This window comes from Jaculus jaculus, chromosome 1 (assembly GCF_020740685.1).
Source record: "Jaculus jaculus isolate mJacJac1 chromosome 1, mJacJac1.mat.Y.cur, whole genome shotgun sequence".
Classification (NCBI taxonomy): domain Eukaryota; kingdom Metazoa; phylum Chordata; class Mammalia; order Rodentia; family Dipodidae; genus Jaculus; species Jaculus jaculus.
Window position 1 is genome coordinate 17,306,953 of NC_059102.1, and position 22,577 is coordinate 17,329,529.

The following is a 22,577-nucleotide window of genomic DNA, read 5'->3' on the forward strand; positions in this document are numbered from 1 at the left end:
TCTTCTCTCTGGGTCATTTGTTCGATCATTCAACACATTACTCAAGACTCTGCCAGGTGCCAGATGCCAACATAGATGTTAGGGACACAGCCTTGCTCAGGATCCACTGCGGAGGCAGGAGAGACCTGGGTTTTCTATTGAGACCAAACTACCCAATGGCAAATTCTTCCTCTGACATTTTTCTCCTCGGGTAAGTACAGCTATGGCGGAAGCCACCTTCCACCAAGAACTTGATGCAGGGAGCTAGAACTCAGCCTTCTCTCTTTCCCAAAGAGACTTCGCTTTTCTGAGAACTGGTTTTCACACCACTCTTCATGCCCTGGACCATGATGCATTTCTTCCACAAACATTTACTGAGCTCATCCTTTGAGCCCCACACAGGTGAACGTGGAGAAGAGGAACCACTGTGCCTCCTCAGCGTGAAACCTTTGCATCTCCTGTTGGTGGTTCCTGAGCCCGGCCTTGCCCTTCTGACCATGGGAACATTTATTTCAGCTTCTCTTTTCTGAACGTTGTCTCTCACTTTGCACTTTCTTCCTCAAGAGGTGGCTTCTGGAATGTTCTGTCTTATTAAGGGCCAGGAGCTCTGCAGGGCCAGGGTCTGGGGAGTCCTGAGAAGGCTGCTGAGAAAGTAACCATAGATCCCTCTGCTGTTTGAAATACTTGGGGAAAATATTTGGATAACCTCCATCACCTGAGCAGGCATTTCTAAAAGTTTATATTGCAGGCCTGAGTGACTGTGATCTCTGGAGAAATAATTTCCTTCAGCCCTTGAATTTTTGCCCTGGAAGAGTCACGGGCCAGCGCGTGTTGTATATGTGAAGTGTTTGGAATGAATGTTAATGGAAAGGCTGACTCACACCAGATGGGATGAAAACCAAGGAGGAAAGGATATGTACCCTGGCCACTGGGATTTGCCTCCGAGACTGGCTTTTTAGAATATCCTGGGGGTCAGAGGTCAGGAGGGTGGGATGCATGCCCAAGCCTTCCCTGTTACTTTCCTGTCTCCTTAGTACATCTCAGTCATGTTGCAAAGGAGTCACTTTTATGATACTGTTTATAGATAAAATTCTGGTGCGTTATCGTAAAGCCCAAAGCAGCTTTTTCTTCTAGAAACTTCTAAGTAAAAGCTCAAATTTGAAATTAGTACCAAAACTTCTTAAACTTCTAAATTTTTTGATAAATATTTTTAATTTATTTGAAAGAGAAAGAGGGAGAGAAAGAATGAGAATGGGCACACCAGGACCTTCAGCCTGTGCAAATGAACTCCAGACATATGTGCCACCTGTGTATCTGGCTTACATGGATCCAGGTGAGGAATCACACCTAGGTCCTTTGGCTTTGCAGGCAAATCTCTCCATCCTGATAAATATTTGTAAAACGTGACCTGCTCCAGGATCTTCTGTGTGTCATTAACCAAGCAAACTGTGCCTAGATCCATTTTGTGATTAAGTGATTGATTTGGGCTTTTCTTCTTTGGTGTGTATGGGGGCGCAGGTTATGTATGGGGGCACAGGTTATGCATGTAGAGATCAGAGGATAACTCTGTAACTCTTGCTGCACAGCCCGCGGGGGCCCAGAACCACCTGTGTACACCAGGCTGACCTCAAACCCGCAGCCTCAGCCTCGGCTAGTTGTGGTATTACAAGCCTAACCCACCACAGCCAGCTTCATTTACTGATTCATGATACACAGGAAAACGGAGTTTTTATTGTCCAAATGTGTAAATCAAATGATATTACTCCAGGTTATATAAACTGGTACGTGAGGCCTGGCTCTAAGGTAGATGTTTTAATCTTTTCATCGTTATGCTAATTATAGTTACTTACTAGACCCCCTTTACAGGTGAAGAAATAAACCCAGAGGGGTAGCTCCCTGTGTCCCTATGTCTGGGCTAACCCCTGCTCCCTTCAAATCCTGGCTTACCCTGGCCACTGGCTTCTTACACCAGCCCTGATGTCCCCCAGGACTCCCTGTAGCTCTTCTAGCAAATGATGTTCCTCAGTTTCTCCTGAGCTGGGGCCAGAGGAGCCCGCCACCTCCCTATCCAGTATGGCAGTCTCAATGCACAGTTGGGGGTGGGTACAGGTGACAGTGTCCTGGCTGCCTGGAACCGTTAGCTAGATCTGCCTCTGGGCTCTGCGTTGATATTGGGATAGAGCGTCTTTGTTGGGGATGAAGAGCAGAGAGGGACTATATTGGCAGAGGAGCCCAAAGTGGAGGGGAAAGGCTTGGAGCTCGGTGCATGTTAGCTTCATATTAACCGTGGGCCAGGCACTACAGAAGGTCCTGGAGGCTGGCAGTGTGCACAAGGCTGATTCCCACTCGGGGGGCTCCCAGCTAGAGGGGGACATGGACACCTTGAAGTTGGGAAGCCCCAAGCTCTTGCCTCAGAAGTGTCATCACAGTTCTGCAGCTTCTGGGCTCAACGACCTTTAAGGACCTCAACTTTGTCATCTGTACTGTGGGGTTGCTGGTAATGTTGACTCAGGGTCGATGAATACCGTGACGGGGCGTGGGGGTGGGCACAGTGGACACAGGAGGGTCTCTTGCCGTCTGGGAGGTCTGGGTGGTATTTTAGAGGCAATGACATCAAAGCTGAGGCTCGTAGGAGGATGTGGGCTTACCTGGCATAACACATGTACAGGAAGGAGGCATAGGCTCTCTGGGCACCTGAGAGCTAGCTCATGAGGCTGGGGGTGGAAGGCAGACTGAGGTGCTGCCTTGGCTCTGGGCTGGACTACCTTTACAGACTCAGGTTTCCATGAGGAATACGTAACTGTTGGGGACAGGGACATTGTGCAGCCCATCACCTGGAACCCGAATGCCCGCAGGGAGGAGAAGAGGTGCTGGGGTGCTGTACAGAGTGCGGGGAGAGTGAGAAATCTGTAAGGGGAACTGGAGAAGTTGCTGCCCCACAGCCTCTCACAGGTATGGACATGGTCTGAATGACGAGGGAACCCCTGGAGTCAGTCACAATATGTGTGTGGCAGCCGTACCCCCCTCCCCGACCCTTCCACAGCTGGGCCCAAGGCCCTAGGTCTGGCCAACTCGGTCAGTCTGGCACAGGGCACATGGGCAGGGTCTGTGCCCACTGTGAGCCACCTGCTGACAGGGTTTCCCTCAGAAGGGAGGTCTGGGAAGAGGGCATTTCCTGGAACAAATGAAGGAGCATGCCCAGTGATTCTCCTGGGAGATACATCCCCAGGGTGGGGCAGATTTGGTACAGTCAAACGAGGAATGTCTGTGTGCATTTGGAACTGGGGATGGGAGAGTGGAGATTGTTGAGGTTGAGTCAGGTAGAACCTGTCTATTAGTTATTTTTGCATCACATTGATTAAAGTAAAATACCTAACAGAAATAACCTGATGGAGGGAAGATTTGCTTGGCTTATGGTTTCAGTCCATCTTGATGAGTAAGGCAGGGAGGAACAGTGGGAGTGCTTGGCAGAGGCTGGTCACCTCACAGAGGACCAGGAAGCAGCGGGAGACAGGAAATGAGCAGGGATAATCTGTACCCCTACGGCACAAGAGTGACTCCCAATTGTATACTCCTTCCAGCCCCACTTCCCAAAGGTAGCCTGTCCACAACCTCTCCATTCAAACCACAGCCTGGGAGCAGAAGAGTTTTATGATCTCGCTTAGGCTCACTAATGGGCCAGAGGAAGAAGGTGGAAACGCTTTTCTTGTCGTTGAAGTACATGGAGATGGACCTCACTTTGAACTCCAATCCTGCTGTTTCTGGCAGGTGTGTCAGCCTCTGCTTGCCTCCCCCTTCTGTCCTGTGGCAAGGGACACCAGAATAGGTCAGACATGAGGGCACCTGGTTGGAGAGGTGTGTGCTCACCAGGGCACTCAGTTTCACCGTGATCGCGAAGGCAAGGCAGAGCACACACTGCCTTGTACACGCCCCTGAGCGTCAACACTGCTCTGTGCCCCAGCACCTGCACGTCACCTCCCATCCTGCTCACGTGCCCACATGTCACTGCAGCTAGGATGCAGGCAAGGGCAGATGGTGCCCAGGGCTTTTCCACAGCAGGAGACAGATGTGAGCTCCTGCTGACTCTGACAGACTGCCAAGGCCAATATCCTGACACTGGGGTCATGTCCCTAATGGGGAGGGACAGGACATTGTGAGGATGCTGAAGGGGACCTTGGCTAGCAGGGGGAGTTGGGAGGTACATGCCAGCAAGAAGTTGCTTTCCAGGTGGCTGGTGGTGCTGGGATGAGGAGAAGAGTGATCCAGGTGTTGAACACATCTTTCTGTCTTTGAACTCCCAGCTAACAAAAGGCAGCGTGCTGGACTGGAGAGATGGCTTAGCAGTCATGGCACTTGCTTGCAAAGCCAAAGGACTCAGATTCAATTCCGCAGGACCCATGTAGAGCCAGATGCACAAGGTGGCACACACATCTGGAGTTAGTTTGCAGTGGCTGGAGGCCCTGGAGCACCAATTCATAGACTCATGAAGTTGTGTTGAACATCATGGGGGCAGAAGAATGTAGCTAGAAAGGGGACCCAGTTATGTGCTGGTAGAGGACGGAAGCCAAGGAGGGACAAACATGGAGACTGAAGCAGCTTGTAGCCATGTGAAGGAAGGGTGGGCAGAAAGGTTTCTTCAGATGAGGAAGATCGAAGATCACAAGAGTCAAAAATCTTGACTATTGCACTAAAGAGTTAAGGCTTGGCTAGGCTCAGAGGTATATACCTGTCATCCCAGCACTAGTAGGTTGAGACATGAGGCTAGAACCTGAGGTCAGTCTGGGCTACATAGCAAGACTCTGAAAAAACGAAACAGGGCATTTTTCCCTTGGAGTGTGGAGAGCTCCCATCAGAAGCCTGGTGAGCAGCAAGCTCTTTCTGGCATCCACGTTTGGGCAAGTGTCAGCGGGCCACTGGGACTCAGCGGCCAGTGCCCGTGGTTCTCTCTGCCTGCGCACATTCTGACATATGTGGCCTCTGCCCAAGCTGGCTTCAGTCAGAAGGTGGTGTGAGCAGAGACAGAAGGGCGCTGTGAGTGGGTGAAGAGCCAGGGCCTGCCCCTCCTCTTCCCATTCTCAGCCTGCTGGCCCAGGCTGTTGCTCAGCAAAACTGCCTCCACCTGACTGACTCCTGACTACAGTTGGGTGCTTCAAGCTCCTGATCTCCTTCCTCACTGGGATCCCATCTTTTGGACCTGCCTTTAAGATGGCAGGGTATTGTCTTAACAAGCATGCAACTTTGATTGGGAGATAATGCTCCATATAGTCACACATATTCCCTGCAGAGTTGGCCATGGCTCATACTTAGTAGCTCATAGTTTTTTAAAACACAGACACACACACACACACACACACACACACACTTATTTAATTTAAAAGAGAGAGAGAGAACACCACAGCCACCAGCCACTGAAAATGAACTCCAGATGCATGCACTGCCTTGTGCATATGGCTTATGTGGATACTGGGGAATCGAACCTGAGTCCTTAACCTTTACAGGCAAGTACCTTAACCATTAAGCCATCCCTCCTGCCCCCCCCTCATGCTTTTTGAATTGTTTGCCATATGTTTGATCCAAAGTTAGGCATGTTACATACGTTGTTATCTTTACCTAGCCCTCTTCACACTTGAGAGTGGGTCCTCCTGTTATATCCATTTCCCAGACAAGGGCAGTGAGGCTCAGAAAGGTCTCAGAGAGCCAGGGACGACGCAGGCGGAGATTCATGATTGCTGCCTGGTTGCTTTACCACTGAGCTGCATCCACAGCTCAAGTTTCCTCTTTCTCACTCGTCAGTCTCCCATCCCTCACTTGAGGGTGGCCTCCTCTGTGGCCTTGGGCGGCAATCCCCAGCCACCTCACCAAGGTGCTCTTGGGGAGATGCCACCTGTCCCAGGAGGTGAGGGATGGATGGTGCTTACCACCCTGGTGGGGATTTCAACCTGCCACTCACTTGCTGTGTGCAGTAATGAAACCATCACTTAAGCCTGCCACACCCTCAGTTTCCTTATCCACGAAATGTGACAGTTAAGAGGATCTGTGCACTTCATTGAGTATAATGCTCTACACCTGGGAAGGACCCAGTGACAATGGTCGTGAGATTTTTACCATTGCCCTTGCCAAGATGGGTTGGAGTATACTAAGGACCCAGGCCTTGACTTGTGCCAAAGGCATGTCTGTGTGTGTCCGAGCCAGAGGACAGAGAATGCGAATCATTCACAGTGGAAGCCTTGCATTATTAATGTCGTTATTCTCAGACTTCTGGTGGTGGTGGGGGGATGGGAAAGAGTAGAGGCGGGGACAGATCCCATATATGGCAGGTGCCATTCAGCCTCAGTGACAAGCACCTTCCCGGGTCGGGAGTTGTCATGGAGTCCCGCAGGCGGCCTGGATGGGAATGCCCAAGGCTGGCTCCAGCTTGCGGCCTGATTCCTGTCCTCGCCGGGAAGTCCCCAGAGCGCGTCTCGGGCCGCTGCGCTGAGACTCGGGCATGGGGGAGGCATTGCTAGGGAAGGAAGCGGACGTCCTCGGGGCGCGCGGTGTCAGAGCCCTGCAGACCGCGGACGCAGAGCGGGACCTGCGGGGCTGGCACGCGTCCCCGCGCCTCTCGCGGAGCCGTGCGCTCTGAGCGCGCCTGCGTCGGGCCGGCGGGGCGAGCCGCAGAGCCCCAGGCGTGCCACCGTCCCTCGCCTCGGCCCGCGCTGGGCACCGGAGGGGGCCGGGCCTCGGGTGCCTGCGGACCGACGCCCCCCCCCCCCGTGGGGGGAGCGGAGCTGCGGGGAGGAGCCCGTCGCCGCCCGTCTCCCGGGTCCTTCCCCGGGGTGGCCTTGGTTCTGCGGGGCGGGGCGGGGCGGGGCGCGGGGCGGAGCCCGGGCTGCGGCGGACGCGTCAGAGCGGTGCCTCCCGCTGCCCGGGGTTCAGAGCCCGCCGAGCGCCGCGGAGCACGCGAACCGTGACTCGCGCGGGCCCGGATCTCAGCGCGGCGCCGGAGCGTCCTCCCGCGGGCCGGGGCTGCGCGACCATGGCGGACAAGGAGACGGGCGGCGGCGGCGACTCGGGGCCCCGAGGTGAGCTCCCGGCGCCGGTCGGTTCCCCAGGCTGCGGCCGCGCCTGGCGGGGCAGGGCGGGACGCGGCGCGCTGGGTCCCGAACCCCGCAACCCGGCGGAGTGGAGAAGTGGGCGCGCTCGGCCCATTCTGCCCTGGAGATCCGGGCCGGGGTCAGCGCCTCGCCGGGACCGGGCAGAGCCCTTGGGGAGGGAGACCGCCTGCTGGTCACGTGCTCCGTTTCGGACCAGGGTGCAGCCACTGCGACGGGGACTGCAGCCCCCGCCGGGACAACCCGGCAGTTCAGGTCCCCGGGTGTCAGTCCCGGTGAGAGCCGCGCCTGCTGTCCATCCCTCGGGTGCTGTGCTGGGAATGCCTAGCTGGCCGGGTTAATGGCCGGTATCCCCAGCGGCCCATTTCCGTGACTCAGCGAGGCGGGGGGGGGGGGGTGGTGGAGAGGGGAGGGTTCGGGAAAATCGAGATTTTAGCCCTGCCCCTCACCCTACCCTGTCCTGGAGCCCCGCGCCCCGAGCGGGGGACTGCAGCTGCGGGTCAGTGTGTATCCCACCGTTCTCCTCCCATTCCCAAAGATTCCCGGGGTCTTGAGAAGGGCGAAGCTGGGTGGGGTGGGGGCACTTGGCTCTCCTCTGCTTGCCGGAGGTGTGAGGGGGGGGGAGGGGAGAGGGCGTCCTGAGTGGGGGACTGAGGCTCACATTCTGCAAATGCAGCGGGGCCACTGTCTTGGAGGAGCGTGATTAAGGCATGATGGAAGGAGGGAGAGCGGGAGAAAAAGGACTGGGGGAGAGGAAGAGCGGTTCTGTGAGCCCAAGGCTATAAATCAAGGCTTCGCCTGCGCTGGGGATGGGCTGGCCGGGATTTCAGTCTCCTTTGCATCCCAAGTGGGGAAAGTTGGACGTCCGCGTCGCTGACCTATAGGGCCTTGGTGCGAGCAGTTAGTTGCCCCAGCAGAATACCACCCAGGAGGCTTGTTGTGGGCGGGGTGGGGGTGGGGGAGTCAAGCAAGCTGCCTTGGGAGGATGAAATTAAAGTGCCCAACATAAGGGAAATGCAGTCAGAAAAAATTACACTGGGCTCTGCAGGGACCGCAACGCCTGGAAACTGAGACCAGCAGTAGCTTTGCTGTCAGTGAGGGTCCCTGTCATTGGGTACAGTCCCCTCCTTAGGGTGCTCAGAGCCGCACCTGCCCCCTCCCCAGCCCATTGTTCCTGCGGATCTGGGAGGTGCCTCCCCAGCCTGCAGGCACTGCAGAGGCTGGGGGGGATCCTGCCAAGGCTCGCTCTAGGGAGGGGCAGCAGAGAGCCCAGGCTGTGCCCAAGCCTGCACCCTGAAAATGCCCCTCTGCCTTGACTTTTCCCAGTGCGCGGACCGGGGTCTGGCTGGCAGCTGTCTTTGTCTGAACATCAATCAGCAACTGCATTGATTTATGTTTTTCCCACCTGTTTTCTTTAAATTGGTTTCTTAAAAAAAACACAAAACTGTAGGATGATCTCCAGAGGCATCACAATTGCATAAAGCTTGAGTTAGTTCTTCTTGTCCTGTCACACTGACATAAAGAGTGGGCTGTTGTATCAGATGCAGGTTGGGTATGATATTTGTTAAATCAGAATTGCAGGCAGGGATGCGCCCACTCCCCACCACTGTTTTGTCTTTTACACACACACACACACACACACACACTCACACTCACCTGGAGCTTGTTCTAGAGTGTTTCTTTGCTTCCAGTAAGTTCAAGGCTAACCAGTGAGAGTCCCTGGTACCAGGACATGGAGCTCAGCCACTGAAGAACAGGCATGCCGCAGCTCACCATGCTCCTCTGGGCTGGCATCCCATCTTCTGCACAATGGGTTTAGTAATAGTGCCTCACAGGGACAGAGTCCTGTGTATTCTAAGGCTTCACCATTGCACGTGCTGTGCTGAGCAGTGGACATTCATTAAGTGTCATAACAGACCTGTTTCCAGCATTCTTTTTCCGGACGAGAAACTTAATCACAGATGAAATGACCTGTTCCAAGTCTCAGGTATAGGAAGTTTTCGATTGGGACCCCCCGGGGCTATCTGATTCTTCCCATATAGCCCTTATGAGTGTCAGCAGTGGTCACCCCTCTGTTGCATGGGCATGTCAGAAAGCTTGTGCTTTGGGGGAAATCACTTTAAGGATGCTCTTGATACAAATGAATGAATGTCACAGGTACCAAACGGTGTTGGGACTTGTGCATTATGGGTCTTGGGATGTTTGGAGGAACCCCAGAAAACTAGAGGTGGAGCGTGGGTGGTGGTACAAGTGAAGCCGTAAGTGGGTGGTGGGTCCCTTAAACTCAGTTGTATATGTTTGCGAATTTCCTTAAAACATTGGTTTATTTACAAGATATGAAAGGGGCCCTTGGTTTTAAGAGTGTGAGACAGCCAAGGCTGAGAGGACTTCAATCCTGCCCCTCCCTCGACCGGAAGTCCTAGGAGGACACACACTGAGGGAGAGTGGGTGGCACAGTCGTGGCTCAGATGAGAGCAGATGATGTGCTGATTGGGTCAGAACAGCCACGGCCAGTGGGAACTCCATGGGGCATTTTCTCTGGGAGTGGACAGAGGAGAGGTGCTGCAGCAGGCTGTTTAGCCAGGACTAGGCCATCTCTGGAAGCACTGCACTGGCCTTTGGGGTATGATTCTTACCATCCTGGTGGTTACTTGCAATAAAAATAAGCATTTCCTTTTTAAAAATAATTACTTTTTAATAAATATTTTTATTTATTTGCAAGGAGAGAAAGAGAGAATGAATGAACAAACATGGGTAACATCAGCATCTCTAGCATCACAGACTACAGATACATGTGGCTTTGTGCATCTGGCTTTAGGTGGGTACTGTGGGATCAAACCCAAGCCAGCAGGGTTTATAAGCAAACAACTTTTAACTGCTGAGACACCTCCTCAACTCCAAAAGTGAACATTTCAAAAACTGACATTTATCAAGGACTCGGTGAGAATCTTGTTATCTCATTTAGCCCTTGTCACACTTGTTGAATGAATGAGTCAATGAAGGGGCCTGTCTCATCCGAGGAGAACTCTTGTCAGACGTGATGCTGCACTGGGGAAAAGAGGTCGGCTGAGGTGCAGGACCCGGGCCACTGGACTTGGATCATCCCAGGAAGTGGAGCTGCCACATGCCTGGCACGTCCTAGACGCTCTAGGTGTGCTGAGTACCTGTTGGAGTGAGCATGGAACTAACAGTGAGGCCCTGTAGCCGTCAGACTCCGGTGTGGAAGGGCGCAGGGCATGGCATGCAAAAGAACAAGACAAAGTCAAGGGACTGTCATCGGTGTCATAGCTTAGGGTTCTGACTGCGAGCTCCTCTTCTGAGTCAGCATCTGCCTGTGCGTTCCCTGTGTGGTGTTCTGGGCTCACCCTTTCCCCTTTGTGGTTTCCAGAGCCCTGCACTCCCAGCGGCTCTTGACACACACCGTTCCCTCTTGTGGGACATCTCCCCGTGCCTAGCAAACTCCTACTCATCCCTCAAAAGTCACTTCTCAGGGGGTCTTCTTGGGTTCATGCATGTGGGTGAAAGCCGACTCTGTAATCGTGAAGCCTTTGGTATGTAACTGCTGGTGAATTCAACTAGTGTGCATTGAATACCTACAGTTTGCCAGCTTTATATTCCTATATCCTGTTTAACCTCCGACAAGCCTCTGAGGTTGGCATTATTATTACCACCTTGTGCCAGTGAGACAGTTGAGGGCCCTGAGAAATTTAGTCACTTGCCCAGGACAGGGATGCTGGAGTCAGGCTATTAATCAGTTATGGAGCCTAGCATCGTGTGCTCTGCCTCTCAGTGTGTTTTCTTCCAACAAGGGTAGGGACTGTGCCTTTCAATTCCATGATTCTTAGTAAGGGCATAGTGTAGGTGCTCAATAAATCCTGCCAGGGTGTGGAGTGACTCCCTAGGCAAGATGTGGGAGAACACAGCGGTGGGGTTAGCATCTGCGTCTGGTCCACTCCATGGCGGCACATCTGGAAGCACAGATGCCAAGTGGGCCAAGCTGGCGAGGGGAGGTGGCTGGGGCTCTGGGCATCTCTGAAGCCATGTGGCTTTGATTCCAACAAGGCTTTGACAGAGGACTCAATCTTATGGGGGCCAAGTGCTCTCTCGTCATATAAATAGGCCTCTTTGGTGAAGGAGAAAGCTTCTTTATTACTGCTGTGCCTAATTAGACAGCAGGGAGGAGTCAGGGCTTTTAATGAATGAGCAGTATGAAATGGAGAATGCCTGCCCCCAACGGGCATGCTGGGCCTGGGCATTCCCTGGAGAAGGGCGGGTGAGCAGAAGAAGGCCCCTAGGGAAGAGGAGCAGCAGTCAGCAGGGACACTGGCCCGCAGGCAGGCTCCTGAGTGTCCCTGTTGAATTCCTGCGCTTGCACCTGACGCCTGCCCTTGTAGAGGCGTCGTCACGTCCGTGGTGGCACCAGACTGGTTGGGCATGCCGAGACTCCAGCTAGACTTTTCCTTCCCCGGTCTGACAGGAGCATGAAATACCTGCCCAGGTCTGTTGGGGGAATTAAAGGGTGGACAAGAAGTGGCTTTGCAGGCAACCTGCCTGTGCCCACAGGGCATGGCGTCGTGGTAGTGGGTCTGGCGGGGCTGCCTTCCCTGGGGGTCGTGAGGAGCAGGGCAGATTCTGCTGTGGAGTTTCTGACTTGGAGCTCTGTGGGACCGACTGCATCGCTGGATCCTTTAGACGCGTGGCACTGAACTCTCTGAAGGAAGCCCCTTTGGAAGTGGTGTGTTTATATCCCCTCATGCTCCTTCCTCATCACCACACGTGCCACAGTGCGAAGGGGTGATGAAAGGTTCCCCTGGGAGCGGAAGCCACTCTGTGTCACCACTGGATGTTCCTCATGGTAGTTACCCAAGTGGCTCTCCTGCTGGTGTTACCTAGAGATGATGCCCACACTCTGTCCAGACCTGTTATACCTGAGCCTCTTCCAGGGGACTTTTGCCACCTTTGTAAACCAGGCAGGCTCACACATCTGGTGTTAGACTTGGGACCTGTGTTAGTCAGAGTTTTCATTGCTGTGACAAATATTTGAGGAATTACTGATTCTGGCTCATGGTTTTGGAGGTTTCAACATTCCATAGTCTTTGGCCCCATTGCTTTTTATAGCAGGGAGCATAAAGCAGAGTTAAGCTGCTCACTAAATAGCAGCCAGCCAGAAAGGAGAGAGAGAGAGACAGAGCGAGAGAGTGAGTTACCAAGGGGCAAGGGCAAGACACACGCTGTCCAAAGACACACCTCTGGTGACCTGCTTTCTCCACTAAGGCTGCACTCTCCAAAGCTCCACTGCTTTCCAGTAGTCTTCTCGAAGTCTGAATCTATTAAAAGATGAGCCCTTGGGATCAAATCACCTGCCAAAAAACCATCAGCTGGCAACTAAGTCCTCCACACAAGGGCTTGTGGGGGACATTTTATATTTGAGCCACAAGAGACCTCAGCACTAAGGTGGGGATAAGGGAGCAACAGACTGGTCACTCCTGGCCATGAGTTAGCCGAGTTGGCAAAGCCTTAAGAAACAGCTCTGTGCCAGCTGTTTCCCTTGTCTCATCTTCTTTTGGAATCTCACTGTGTTGCCCACACTGACCTTGAACTCCTGGGCTCAAGCCATCCTCCAGTCTCTGCCGCTGAGTGGTTGAGGATATAGGTGCGCACCACCGTGCCTGGCTCGTGGGTGATCGTATCTGATCTTCACCAGTGCCCCAGAAGTTAGGTGATTCTGATTTGGGAGGGTCATGAGGCTCAGAGGTCTAAGTTCATCCCCCAGGGGGATGCCGCTCTTAGGCCTGGTAAGAGAACATAACACAGGAATGTCATATCCTCAGGTAATTGCTTCCCAAACTTCAGCCACCCAAGGGTCATCTTCCTCCCCCAACAGTGACTTAAAATTTCTTTGTTGCAGTCGGGATGCTCTTTAAAAGTGTGTTTATGCTGGAAGGCTGTATGAATCCTACCCATGGAGAACTTTGTATCCCTTGCCTTAAACAGAAGGTACTTGCAGCATAATCCAGGGTGCCTAAACTAGGTTATTGCTGCTTGCGGAGGGCTTTCTGTCAAGGCTGTGCTCTGGTACAAAGGAGCCTGAGAGTTCTAGAGGGAACGGGAAACAGCAGCCGATGGAGACATTCTCTTTGGTGAAAGCTGATTTGACAGGGCCTTGCCCAGGAAGGGAGAGAGCTTTTGGGTTATGGGAGGGGTGGTTGTAATTCCCATTTCCTCCCGTTTCCAACTTACTGCACTGGAGCATCCAGGAAATGAGGCCTGTCATGATATGTTTGCAAAGCTGGCTGGCTGGCTCACACACTGCCAGTCCACTGCCCGCCAGGGGGGATGGGGCCCGAATCGTCGAGCTGGCTTGTGGGTAGAGGGTAGAGTGCTGTGGGGAGACTCATGAGGGAAGATTGTTCTGATAGGATTTTCTGAGACAGTGAGTTGGGATTGCTATCTTAGCTTCACCACTGATTGCCTTTAAAGTTCTGGGCAAGTTACTTACTCACCCCCTTGTCCCAGTCTCACCTCCTTCATCTGTATAGTAAAAGTATCCCCAGGACAAACCTCAGATTGTATTTTCTGCGTTCCACAATCCTTGTTAAATGTTGAGTGCACTTCCTGGTACATGGTGTGCATTTGGTGTTTTATTATTCTGAATCCTGGGGAGGCAGGTAGGGCAGTCATCAGCAGGTGCATTTTGGAGTGACAGTGGGGTTGGCCTGAGACCCCACAGCTAGGCAAGGCCAGACAAGAGCCCCATGGCCCAGAACCCTGGGGGAAGGTTGGGGGTTTAGGCCACTGGCTTCATGGGGCTTTCACTTGGCCCTTGGCCATGACTCTTCCCTGGTTATTCGGAATGAGACGGCCAGTGGGGTTCAAGGCCTTTGCTTCCCTGAATTCTATCCAGGACTGCCTGGCCTCTAACTTCACATGCATTCTGCCTCCACCCTTGGACGGGCTCCACCCACAATATTGAGCCTCAGACACGGAGCTTCATCGGGCCAATTCTCAACTAGCTTTGACCATGACCTAGTACTTGAGATCCCCATGGGGCGGCAGCTGCCCCAAGCCACCCCTTCTGGGAAACCCTGGGCTGCAGACATTAGGTGCTGGTTCACGTGCTCTGATCTTTAGCATGTCCACGTCTCCAGCCTTACTGGGATAGGTTTAGGGCTGATTCCTTGCACACTCGAAGTACCCTGGTTTGGAAGACGAATCATGTGACAGCATGACTTCTCTTGGTCCTCTTGACCCTCTGGGCGTTGTCTAGGATTGGGCAGACAGGAGGGCTGGCTCAGATCCACATTTGTGATCTCCGATGTGTTTGACCTCTGCACTTAATACTGTTCTGCCTCTTTGTTTTGCTGTAAACAAGAAGAATTAGTGATCCTTGCTCCATTGGGGTGCTGGGGGAATTGAGAGGATATTTGTACAGGGCTTTGTCATGAGCCTGCTACAAAGAAGGCATGAAGTGACAGTGACTATGTTATGGTGTTGTTGGTGTGATGGGACGGGTGATGGTCAGATGTGGAATCTAGGATAAATATGCCTGGTAACTTACGTAACTTCTCAAAGGCTCGATTTTTTTCTTTTTTTGTCATCTGTCAAATGTGGGTTATCCTACTGTCTTCTTCACAGAGTTTTGTGAAGGTTGAGTTTATTCAAGAGGAGGACTTAGCACAAGGTCATTTGTAGATACTGAACTCACACTGACTATGACTGGCCATTGTGGTTATTATGAATAAATGCCCCCACATTATGTTCTTATAGGCAGAAGCAAACTAAGGTATGGGTTTTCTCTTGTTATAAAATGTCCACAAACAGAGTAGCTCAAAACAATCTGAACTTATCACCTTATATTTCTGGAAATAAGCCCCAGGGTGCATCCTGAAAGGCTGAAACGCAGGTGCTGGGCATAGCTGTGTCTGTCTGGATACTCGGTTGCCTATTATACTTCTGGAGGGCGCCCTTGTTCTTAGACTCGCTGTCCCTCCTCCTGTCTTTGAAGCCCATTTCTCCTTCCTCCGCATCCACCGTCCTGTCTCCTCTATGCCCGTGTCCTCCCTTTGTGAGAATTCTGGCACAAGTACCTCTTCTAAGGCCATCCAGAATCATCTCCCCATCTCAAAATCCTTAATTTAGTTACCAGCCAAAAATCCCTTTGGTCATAGCTGGTCACACATTCATAGGTTTCAAGAATGAGAATATCCCACATTGTAGGTGGTCGGGCCATTACTGAATTTACTATATCCAGAAAGAATGAAGCAGTCCTAATATTTAGTGGGTTAAAATAATATTTTTTAATTTGTTCATGACTTTGTGGACAGGTCTCGGTTGGACAGTCTTGCATGTGGCCACTCATGGCTGTGCTGGACTCTGGACAGTGGAAACCCATCCCAGTGCCAGTGGGGGAGTCATGCTGGCCGGGAGCTGCATCTGGAAAGTGAGAGAGAGCCTCAGCTATGGCATAGAGGTGGTGCTGTCTGCCAGGAGGCCGGCTTGGGTTCCTCATGTGGTCATCTTACGAGAAGACAAGAGGAGATTACAAGGCCTCTCCAGGCCTTCTCAGGAAGTCATGTAAACTCACTTCTGTGTTTTGGGGTCCAGCATGAGTTTGGAGCTAGGTCAGCTGCAAAGGGTGGGAGTGCAGGAGAGACTTTTTTTCTTTTTTTTTTTTTAAGCAGGGTCTCACTCTAGCCCAGGCTGACCTGGAATTCACTGTGTAGTCTCCAGGTGGCCTTGAACTCATGGCGATCCTCCTACCTCTGCCTCCAGAGTGCTGGGATTAAAGGTGTGCGCCACCACGCCTGGCTGAGAGACTACTTATTTTTTTTTAACTTTTTTGTTTGTTTGTTTGTTTTTATTTTTATTTATTTGAGAGCAACAGAGAGAGAAAGAAAAAGACAGAGATTGAGAGAGAGATTGGGCGTGCCAGGGCTTCCAGCCACTGCAAATGAACTCCAGACGCGTGCGCCCCCTTGTGCATCTGGCAAACGTGGGTCCTGGAGAATCGAGCCTCGAACCAGGGACCTCAGGCTTCACAGGCAAGCACTTAACCGCTAAGCCATCTCTCCAGCCCGAGAGACTACTACTTAACAGCAGATGCTGCAAAGAATTTGTGACTGTTTTTAATTTAGCAGAGATGGCAGAACTAAAGTGTTAGAAGTCTCAACTTTAAAAAAATTATATACACACACACACACATAACATGTGTATGTGTGTAGTGTGTATGCATGTTTGTATGTGTGTAGGTGCACTGGTTTGTGCATGTGTGTGGAAGGAGAGGTTGACATAGGCTGTCTTCTTCGACTGCGCTTCACCTGAACCCAGACCTGACCAGTTCAGCTAGTCTGGCTAGCTAGCGTACCCCACAGCCCCCCCCCCCGACTCCTACCCAGCAGTTATGTCAGTGCTGGAGATCCCAACTCAGACCCTCATGCTTCCTCGCTGTTGCCGACGTCACCTTGTCCTTGCTGGAACAAAACGCCTGACGTGAGGCAGCATGTGGGAGGACAGGGTTTATTCCAGGCTTCCAGCTTTGACAGAGGGATGTTTCATTATGGGAAAAGCACCCACCACCCAGCACTCTGCACTGATAGGCCCCCAGCCCGGCCCCCAGTGGCACACCACCTCCAGCAAGGCTCACCTCCCGGTGGTTGCATCGGCCCAGGACTAATCACAGACCCTTGAGGCGATGGGGCACAGTTTACATCGAAGCCACCCGAGAACAAGCCATCTCCCCAGCCCCCGCTGTTCTGTGTTTCACAACAGCTTATAGGTGAGGGCTTCTCCCTTCCGCAGGCTCTCTGGGTGACACTGAGATGTGTTTGGTGCGCTTCAGCGTGCGCCTCTGTGATGGATACACGGCAGGACGATGGGGCAAGCCGCGCTGGCTCGTTTGTGGTTTGTCCCGGTATGTTTGGGTTTGATGGGTCAGGACAAGCTTTCTTATGAGTAAAGAGTAAGATATAAAGAGCAGACAAGAAAAAGCTGGAACTCTACTGACACGTCTGACTTCAAGTCATGGCCGTTTTAATATCTTCCCATGTGGTTGAGAAGGCACATAAAGGAGCCAAAAAAAACAAAAAACAAAAAACAAAAAAACACAATATTCTTACGAGAAAATAACTGGTGCTCTTTTCTTTCTTTTTGTTTTTCTTTCTTTCTTTATTTTGTTTTTCAAGGTAGGGTTTCACTCTAGCTCAGGCTGACCTGAAATTCACTATGTAGTTTCGGGGTGGCCTTGAACTCATGGTGATCCTCCTACCTCTGCCTCCCAAGTGCTGGGATTAAAGGCGTGCGCCACCATGCCCAGCCCTGGATGCGTTCTTAATGTGACCAAATGTTTACCCAAGAATTGAGGGCTCCAAGGCCCCCCACCTCTAAGGGAAAGCTGGGACTACTGAGGCCCAGCTGCACTTAACTGTGCCAGGATTTAGTTAGAGTGGAGATAGTTTCGGAGAAGGTTCTGGTCAAAGAATCTTCAGCTGTGGAATAATGCGTGTTCATCCTGCTTCCCCTGTGAATCCTGAGTCCTAGCATGTGATTTTGCAGAATGGGAAGATTTTCAGGGAATGATCCCTCATTATAGCAGAAATGCTTATATTCACATTTGACCTGGGCTGAGCGTGTATTTAAAACCATTCACTCTGATGGGGTGGGTGGCTCAGAAAGTCCAGCTAACAGGAAGAGCCACTGGTCTCTTGCTGCCTCCTCTTTTCTGGGCACATTCACCGAGGTTTAGAGACTGCGTCACTTCCTGGATGTCTGCAGACAAGATACGTTGGGTAGTTCCGCCTTCTGTGCTCCGATTCTCATGTCAGGAAACTGAGGCTCCAGGCGGTAGTAAGTTCTGTGGGACTTGGCTCTGTTCCATTGACCTTCCCAAGTACCCCAAGACCTCACAGGGAAGCAGATCTTTCCAGTGCTCTCTGCCTCCTGGCAATAAAGTGATCATCCTTGTTGTTAGCTTTTGTGGATCAGTCTCTGGGCTCCTGCTGGTTCCCTTTGGGACATATTAGATAAGGGCATTTGGGCTCCAGCTTACTGACCTCCACACCTCCCACTGGCCTCTCTTTGTGTCCTTGCTCTGAAGGCTAAATTCCTCTGGTCACTTCCTTCCTTTCTTTTCCTTTTCTCATTGTTTGCAAGGGGCCATCTCTGCTAGTTGGGATGGGAAATGTCACCAATGTCAGATGTCCTGATCTCAAAGCAGAGACAGGCATTGCTGTCCAAAAATGGAGCCCCTGATAGGAGCCAGTGGGACCCGGATTGTCAGATGGACAAACTGAACTGGTATAAACAGCCTGCCCGGAACACTTGCAAAGCCAATATACGAACCCAGCCTGCTGACCCTCTACAGACCCTCAGCTGAACCCAGAGGTGGCCTCACTCAGAAGCCTTTGTAAAATGGCCATCCAGAAGCCAGAGATGGTGGGAAGAGCTAACCTTTGTTACCACTGAGAAATCAACGACTCGTGCCTCTCTGAAAAGGATACATCTCAAAACAGTCTTTGAAGAACTAAAACTTAACTCAGAGGAATGAGGTGTGAAATCAGATTGCTGTGTATAAAAGACGCCTTAATAGTGGAGCCTCTGGGTGTTGGGTAGTCTCCATTTGATATTGATGATGGCCTGTCTTTCTGTGCACAGTCTTGAAACTGTCTCTTGTAAAAGGCTATTCATTAGTTTCATTAATGCACTCCACTGAGGGCAACTAAACTTTCTCTAGCTAGAGGCAGTAAAAACATTGACATGAAGGTGAGGGTCCTAGGCTAGCACCCAGGGGCTGGAAGTGCGCGGAGACAGTGTTAGGAGCTTGGCAGCTCTGTCCCCACCTTACTTCTGCATTGCCCCTGCCGGTCAGCCAGCCTTCCCCCCCCCCCCCCCGCCCGCCAGCTCACTGTGTATTCTCCCTGTCTATGGGTCTAGTTTGGCCAGCAAGGTGCCCGTGTTGACGTGACAAGATCTGGTTACACAATGGACCACTGTCTCCCTTTTCTGTTTATCTTTCTCTCTCAACTCCTGATCCCCAGTGGCGGCCCCACTGAGCATTCAGGGATGATTAGGTACCTGCCCCTGGAAAAGTCATTCTTGGCCTGAGGACGGGTCACCTGGCTTTGCGTGGGAAGTTAAGTGTGCATCTTCCCGTGTTGAAAGAGTGATGGCCTCCGGCAGGTGGTTACAGTCCTGGAGGTCAGATACCCACATGCAGTGCGTAGTGTCTAAGCAGGTCTGACACATACACAGCCTCTTGGAAATTTTGCTCTTTTATTCCAGGGTAAATGGTCACTCAGTCCTTCCAGTGAGACTAAGACCATACCATGGTCCGCTGATGCATGCTGGGTCTTGATTTGTGCATGTGGCACTGGTCATCTGGCCCCACTTGACAGGACCAGCGTCATCGGGTCCAGCTGGGGTTCTCCCTGCCCAGTATTGAGAGCAGAAGGAGCATGTCAGGCCCCTGTGGATGCCAAATGCATCCTCTGCTGTATTTGCCTCAGCACCAGCCCTGTGTAAACTCAAGGACCAACTTGATGGCCCTCCATGGGGGATCCAAGTGGTCATCTGTGGGAGGCCCATTGAGGATGCATTCTTGGCTGAGTCCACAAAGTCCCACACGGCAGGACACTGGCGCAGACTCTGGGAACAAGGTTGTGCTGAGAAGTTGGGCCCCACCACACCCAGGTGCATGCCGTTTCCTGCAGCCCCAGGTGCTGGGCTTTTCCCTCAGAAAATAAAAGGAGAGCTCAGGCACTGGGAAGGGGTCATGCCTACCCTGGGTGGGGTGGGCGGGGAAGCAGGTGGCCCTAACTGCCCGTGGCAGGTTCGCAAGCACTGGGCAGATGTCCTTGCGAAGCCTGACCCATTGCTTGTCCCAGATCAGCCTTGGAACCATGTCTTGAAGATAGTGTGACAGTTTGTCCCTTGGGTTTGTTCTCTGGTGGTCTTGTCCAGGACAAGTGGGAGCAGGTGAATGGGGTTGTGGAGAGGAGGCAATCATGGCTAGGCCACCCTTGAGGAGAGGGCCCAGGAAAGAGAGTGGAGTGGGAGGAACTCCAGCATTCATGGGCAGTAAGGTAGAGTGGACTTTGGGATCAGACTTTGGATTATTTCAAATCCCGGTGATTGCTCTTAACTGTGCGGCTGCAGGCAAGTTAATCAGCTTCACTGGGCGTGACAAGCATCAGGCATACTGGGCAGCACCTCGTGGGTAGTGGGCACTTGATGGATGAAGCAGGCTTAATGACATTAGGAAATCCTGGCTCTCACTCTTGTTGGGCACCTGACCTTGACCTGAACAAGTTACTTACTCTGCTTCCCTGAACCCGATGATCTCATCTGAAAACTAGTTTCACTACCTCCCAATGTGATTCAGAGAGCTGGAGGAGGTCAGGCACATCAAGAGCCAGTCCTGGAGCGGGTGATGTAGCTCAGCCGATAGAGAGAGTGCTTGTCTAGTACACAGGACAGCGGCGGTGTGCAGGCGTGTCACCCCAGCACTCAGGACGATGGCAGGAGGATCAGAAGTCTGGGTTTTTCCTCTGCTATTTTGCAAGTTTGAGGTCAGCCTGGGCTGCACGAGACCCTGTCTCAAAAAAGAAGCCCGAGGAGATATATCAGTGGCAAAAGTGCTTGCCTCACAATTATGAAGACCTGAGTTTGATCTCTGGCACTCAGGTAACAGGCTAGCCATAGCAGTATGTGCCTGTAAGTCCAGCGCTGGAATGGTAGAGACAGGAGGCTCTCTGAGCTCACCCAGGGTAATTCGTGAGTTGCAAGCCAATGACAGACTGTCCAAAAGAGGTGGACAGTGTTCCTGAGGTTTATACCTGAGGTGGTCCTCTGGCTTCAGTGTACACATGTGCACAAACACCCACACAACATTCACCCCCACACATACAAACGTGTATACACACATGCACACCACACACACAAAAGAACCTATCCCCAGCACAAATGCATGCATTCAATATTGGGCTTCATCTTTAGTATTTGAAGTCCCACTGGGCAACACATTAGGGAGGGGAGCTAAGTAGGCAGAGTGTCTGCTGGGCAGTTTCTTTTGAAAGTCAATTTTATTGAGGTATAAAGTCACATAAGGTGAAGTACTTTTTAGATATATCATACCATGAGTTTTGGCAAAAAGTATACAGTTATGTAACCACCTATCACATCAATGCATAGAATATTCCAACTTGGGGAACTGTGTCATTCAGAGCCTTGCAGATAGGATTCATCTGGTTTATAGAGAGCTGCACCTCAGTGGGGAAAAGATCCTAGGGCCTGATCTGAGCCACAGGGTCCATTCAGTGATGGACAGGTTAGCAATTACCTTTTTAAAAAAATTTTTTTTGGTTTATTTTTATTTATTTATTTGAGAGTGACAGACAGAGAGAAAGAAGCAGAGAGAGAGAGAAAGTGGGAGTGCCAGGGCCTCCATCCACTGCAAACAAACTCCAGATGCGTGCACCCCCTTGTGCATCTGGCTAACGTGGGTCCTGGGGAATCGAGCCTCGAACCAGGGTCCTTAGGCTTCACAGGCAAGCGCTTAACTGCTAAGCCATCTCTCCAGCCCACAATTACCTTTTAATTGCTATGACAAAATGCCTGACTAGAAGTAGCTTATGGAAGGAAAGAGTCATTTTCCATTGGCAGTTTCAAGTAGAAAGTTTCATTGTGGTGGGGAAGAGAGCATGGCAGAGCAGACAGGCAGGGTGTCACATCTTGTCACCACAGCCGGAAGGAAGTAGTCTGAGTGAGGTAACTAGCAGTGGCAAGGCCTGCCTGCGGTGACACACCTCCTCCAGCAAGGCTCTCTACCTCCTAGGGACCAAGCCTGAGGCTTAATCACAAACATTTGAGGCTCGAGGAGACATTTTATATTCAACTCCCCACAGCAGGTTCCCAGCTTCTGTTGGGATCCTGTAGCCAGGGGTCGGTGGAGGATTCTGTGCAGCTTCGCGGCCCATTCCTCATTGGCTTTGAAGGAAGGAGGGGCAGAGGCTGAGGACGCCTTCAGTCAGGCCCTGCACTGGACATCGCTGCCACATAGAGGCTGAAAATCTACGGAACTGAGACTGAAGATACAACTATGTGTATGAAGCACTCAGAACCAGAGCTAGTGAGGCTTGGCCCAAAATGCATAAGGACCATGGTCAAAGCCTGCTCCCTGTGGTAGCTGTACTAAGTGGTGACTGGAAACTTTAGGAGTTGGGCTTAACAGGAAGTTCATAGGTCACTGGGCGATGCCCTTGAAGGGAGCTGTATGACCTTGGCTATTTCCTCATTTTCTTTTTTTTTGGTTTCTTGACCATGAAGTAGGAATGTAAGGTCTTTGTCTTCAGAGCCTGATTACATAACACATGAAAAACAATAAGTGCTTGGTGTGGTGGCTCATGTCTTTAATCCCAGCACCTTAGGAGGATGAGGTAGGAGGATTGTCATGATTTTGAGGCCACACTGAGACTACATAGTGGATGCCAAGTCAGTCTGGCCAGAGCCAGA

The 22,577-nt window shown here is 51.8% G+C and overlaps 1 protein-coding gene across 3 annotated transcripts in view; it reads left to right on the top strand.

Annotated features, from left to right (window-relative positions):
• Positions 1 to 22,577, top strand: part of Hspa12a (heat shock protein family A (Hsp70) member 12A) — a 185,843-nt gene that overhangs the window by 94,536 nt on the left and 68,730 nt on the right. The window contains exon 1 of one of the 3 annotated variants that reach the window (XM_045149546.1): positions 6,968 to 7,043. The exons of the other annotated variants lie outside the window; for them this stretch is intronic. Coding sequence (XP_045005481.1) covers positions 6,998 to 7,043 — 46 coding nt within the window. The 5' untranslated portion in view covers positions 6,968 to 6,997. Of the gene's footprint in view, positions 1 to 6,967; positions 7,044 to 22,577 lie in introns of those variants that run through there. 3 annotated transcript variants of the gene reach the window in all.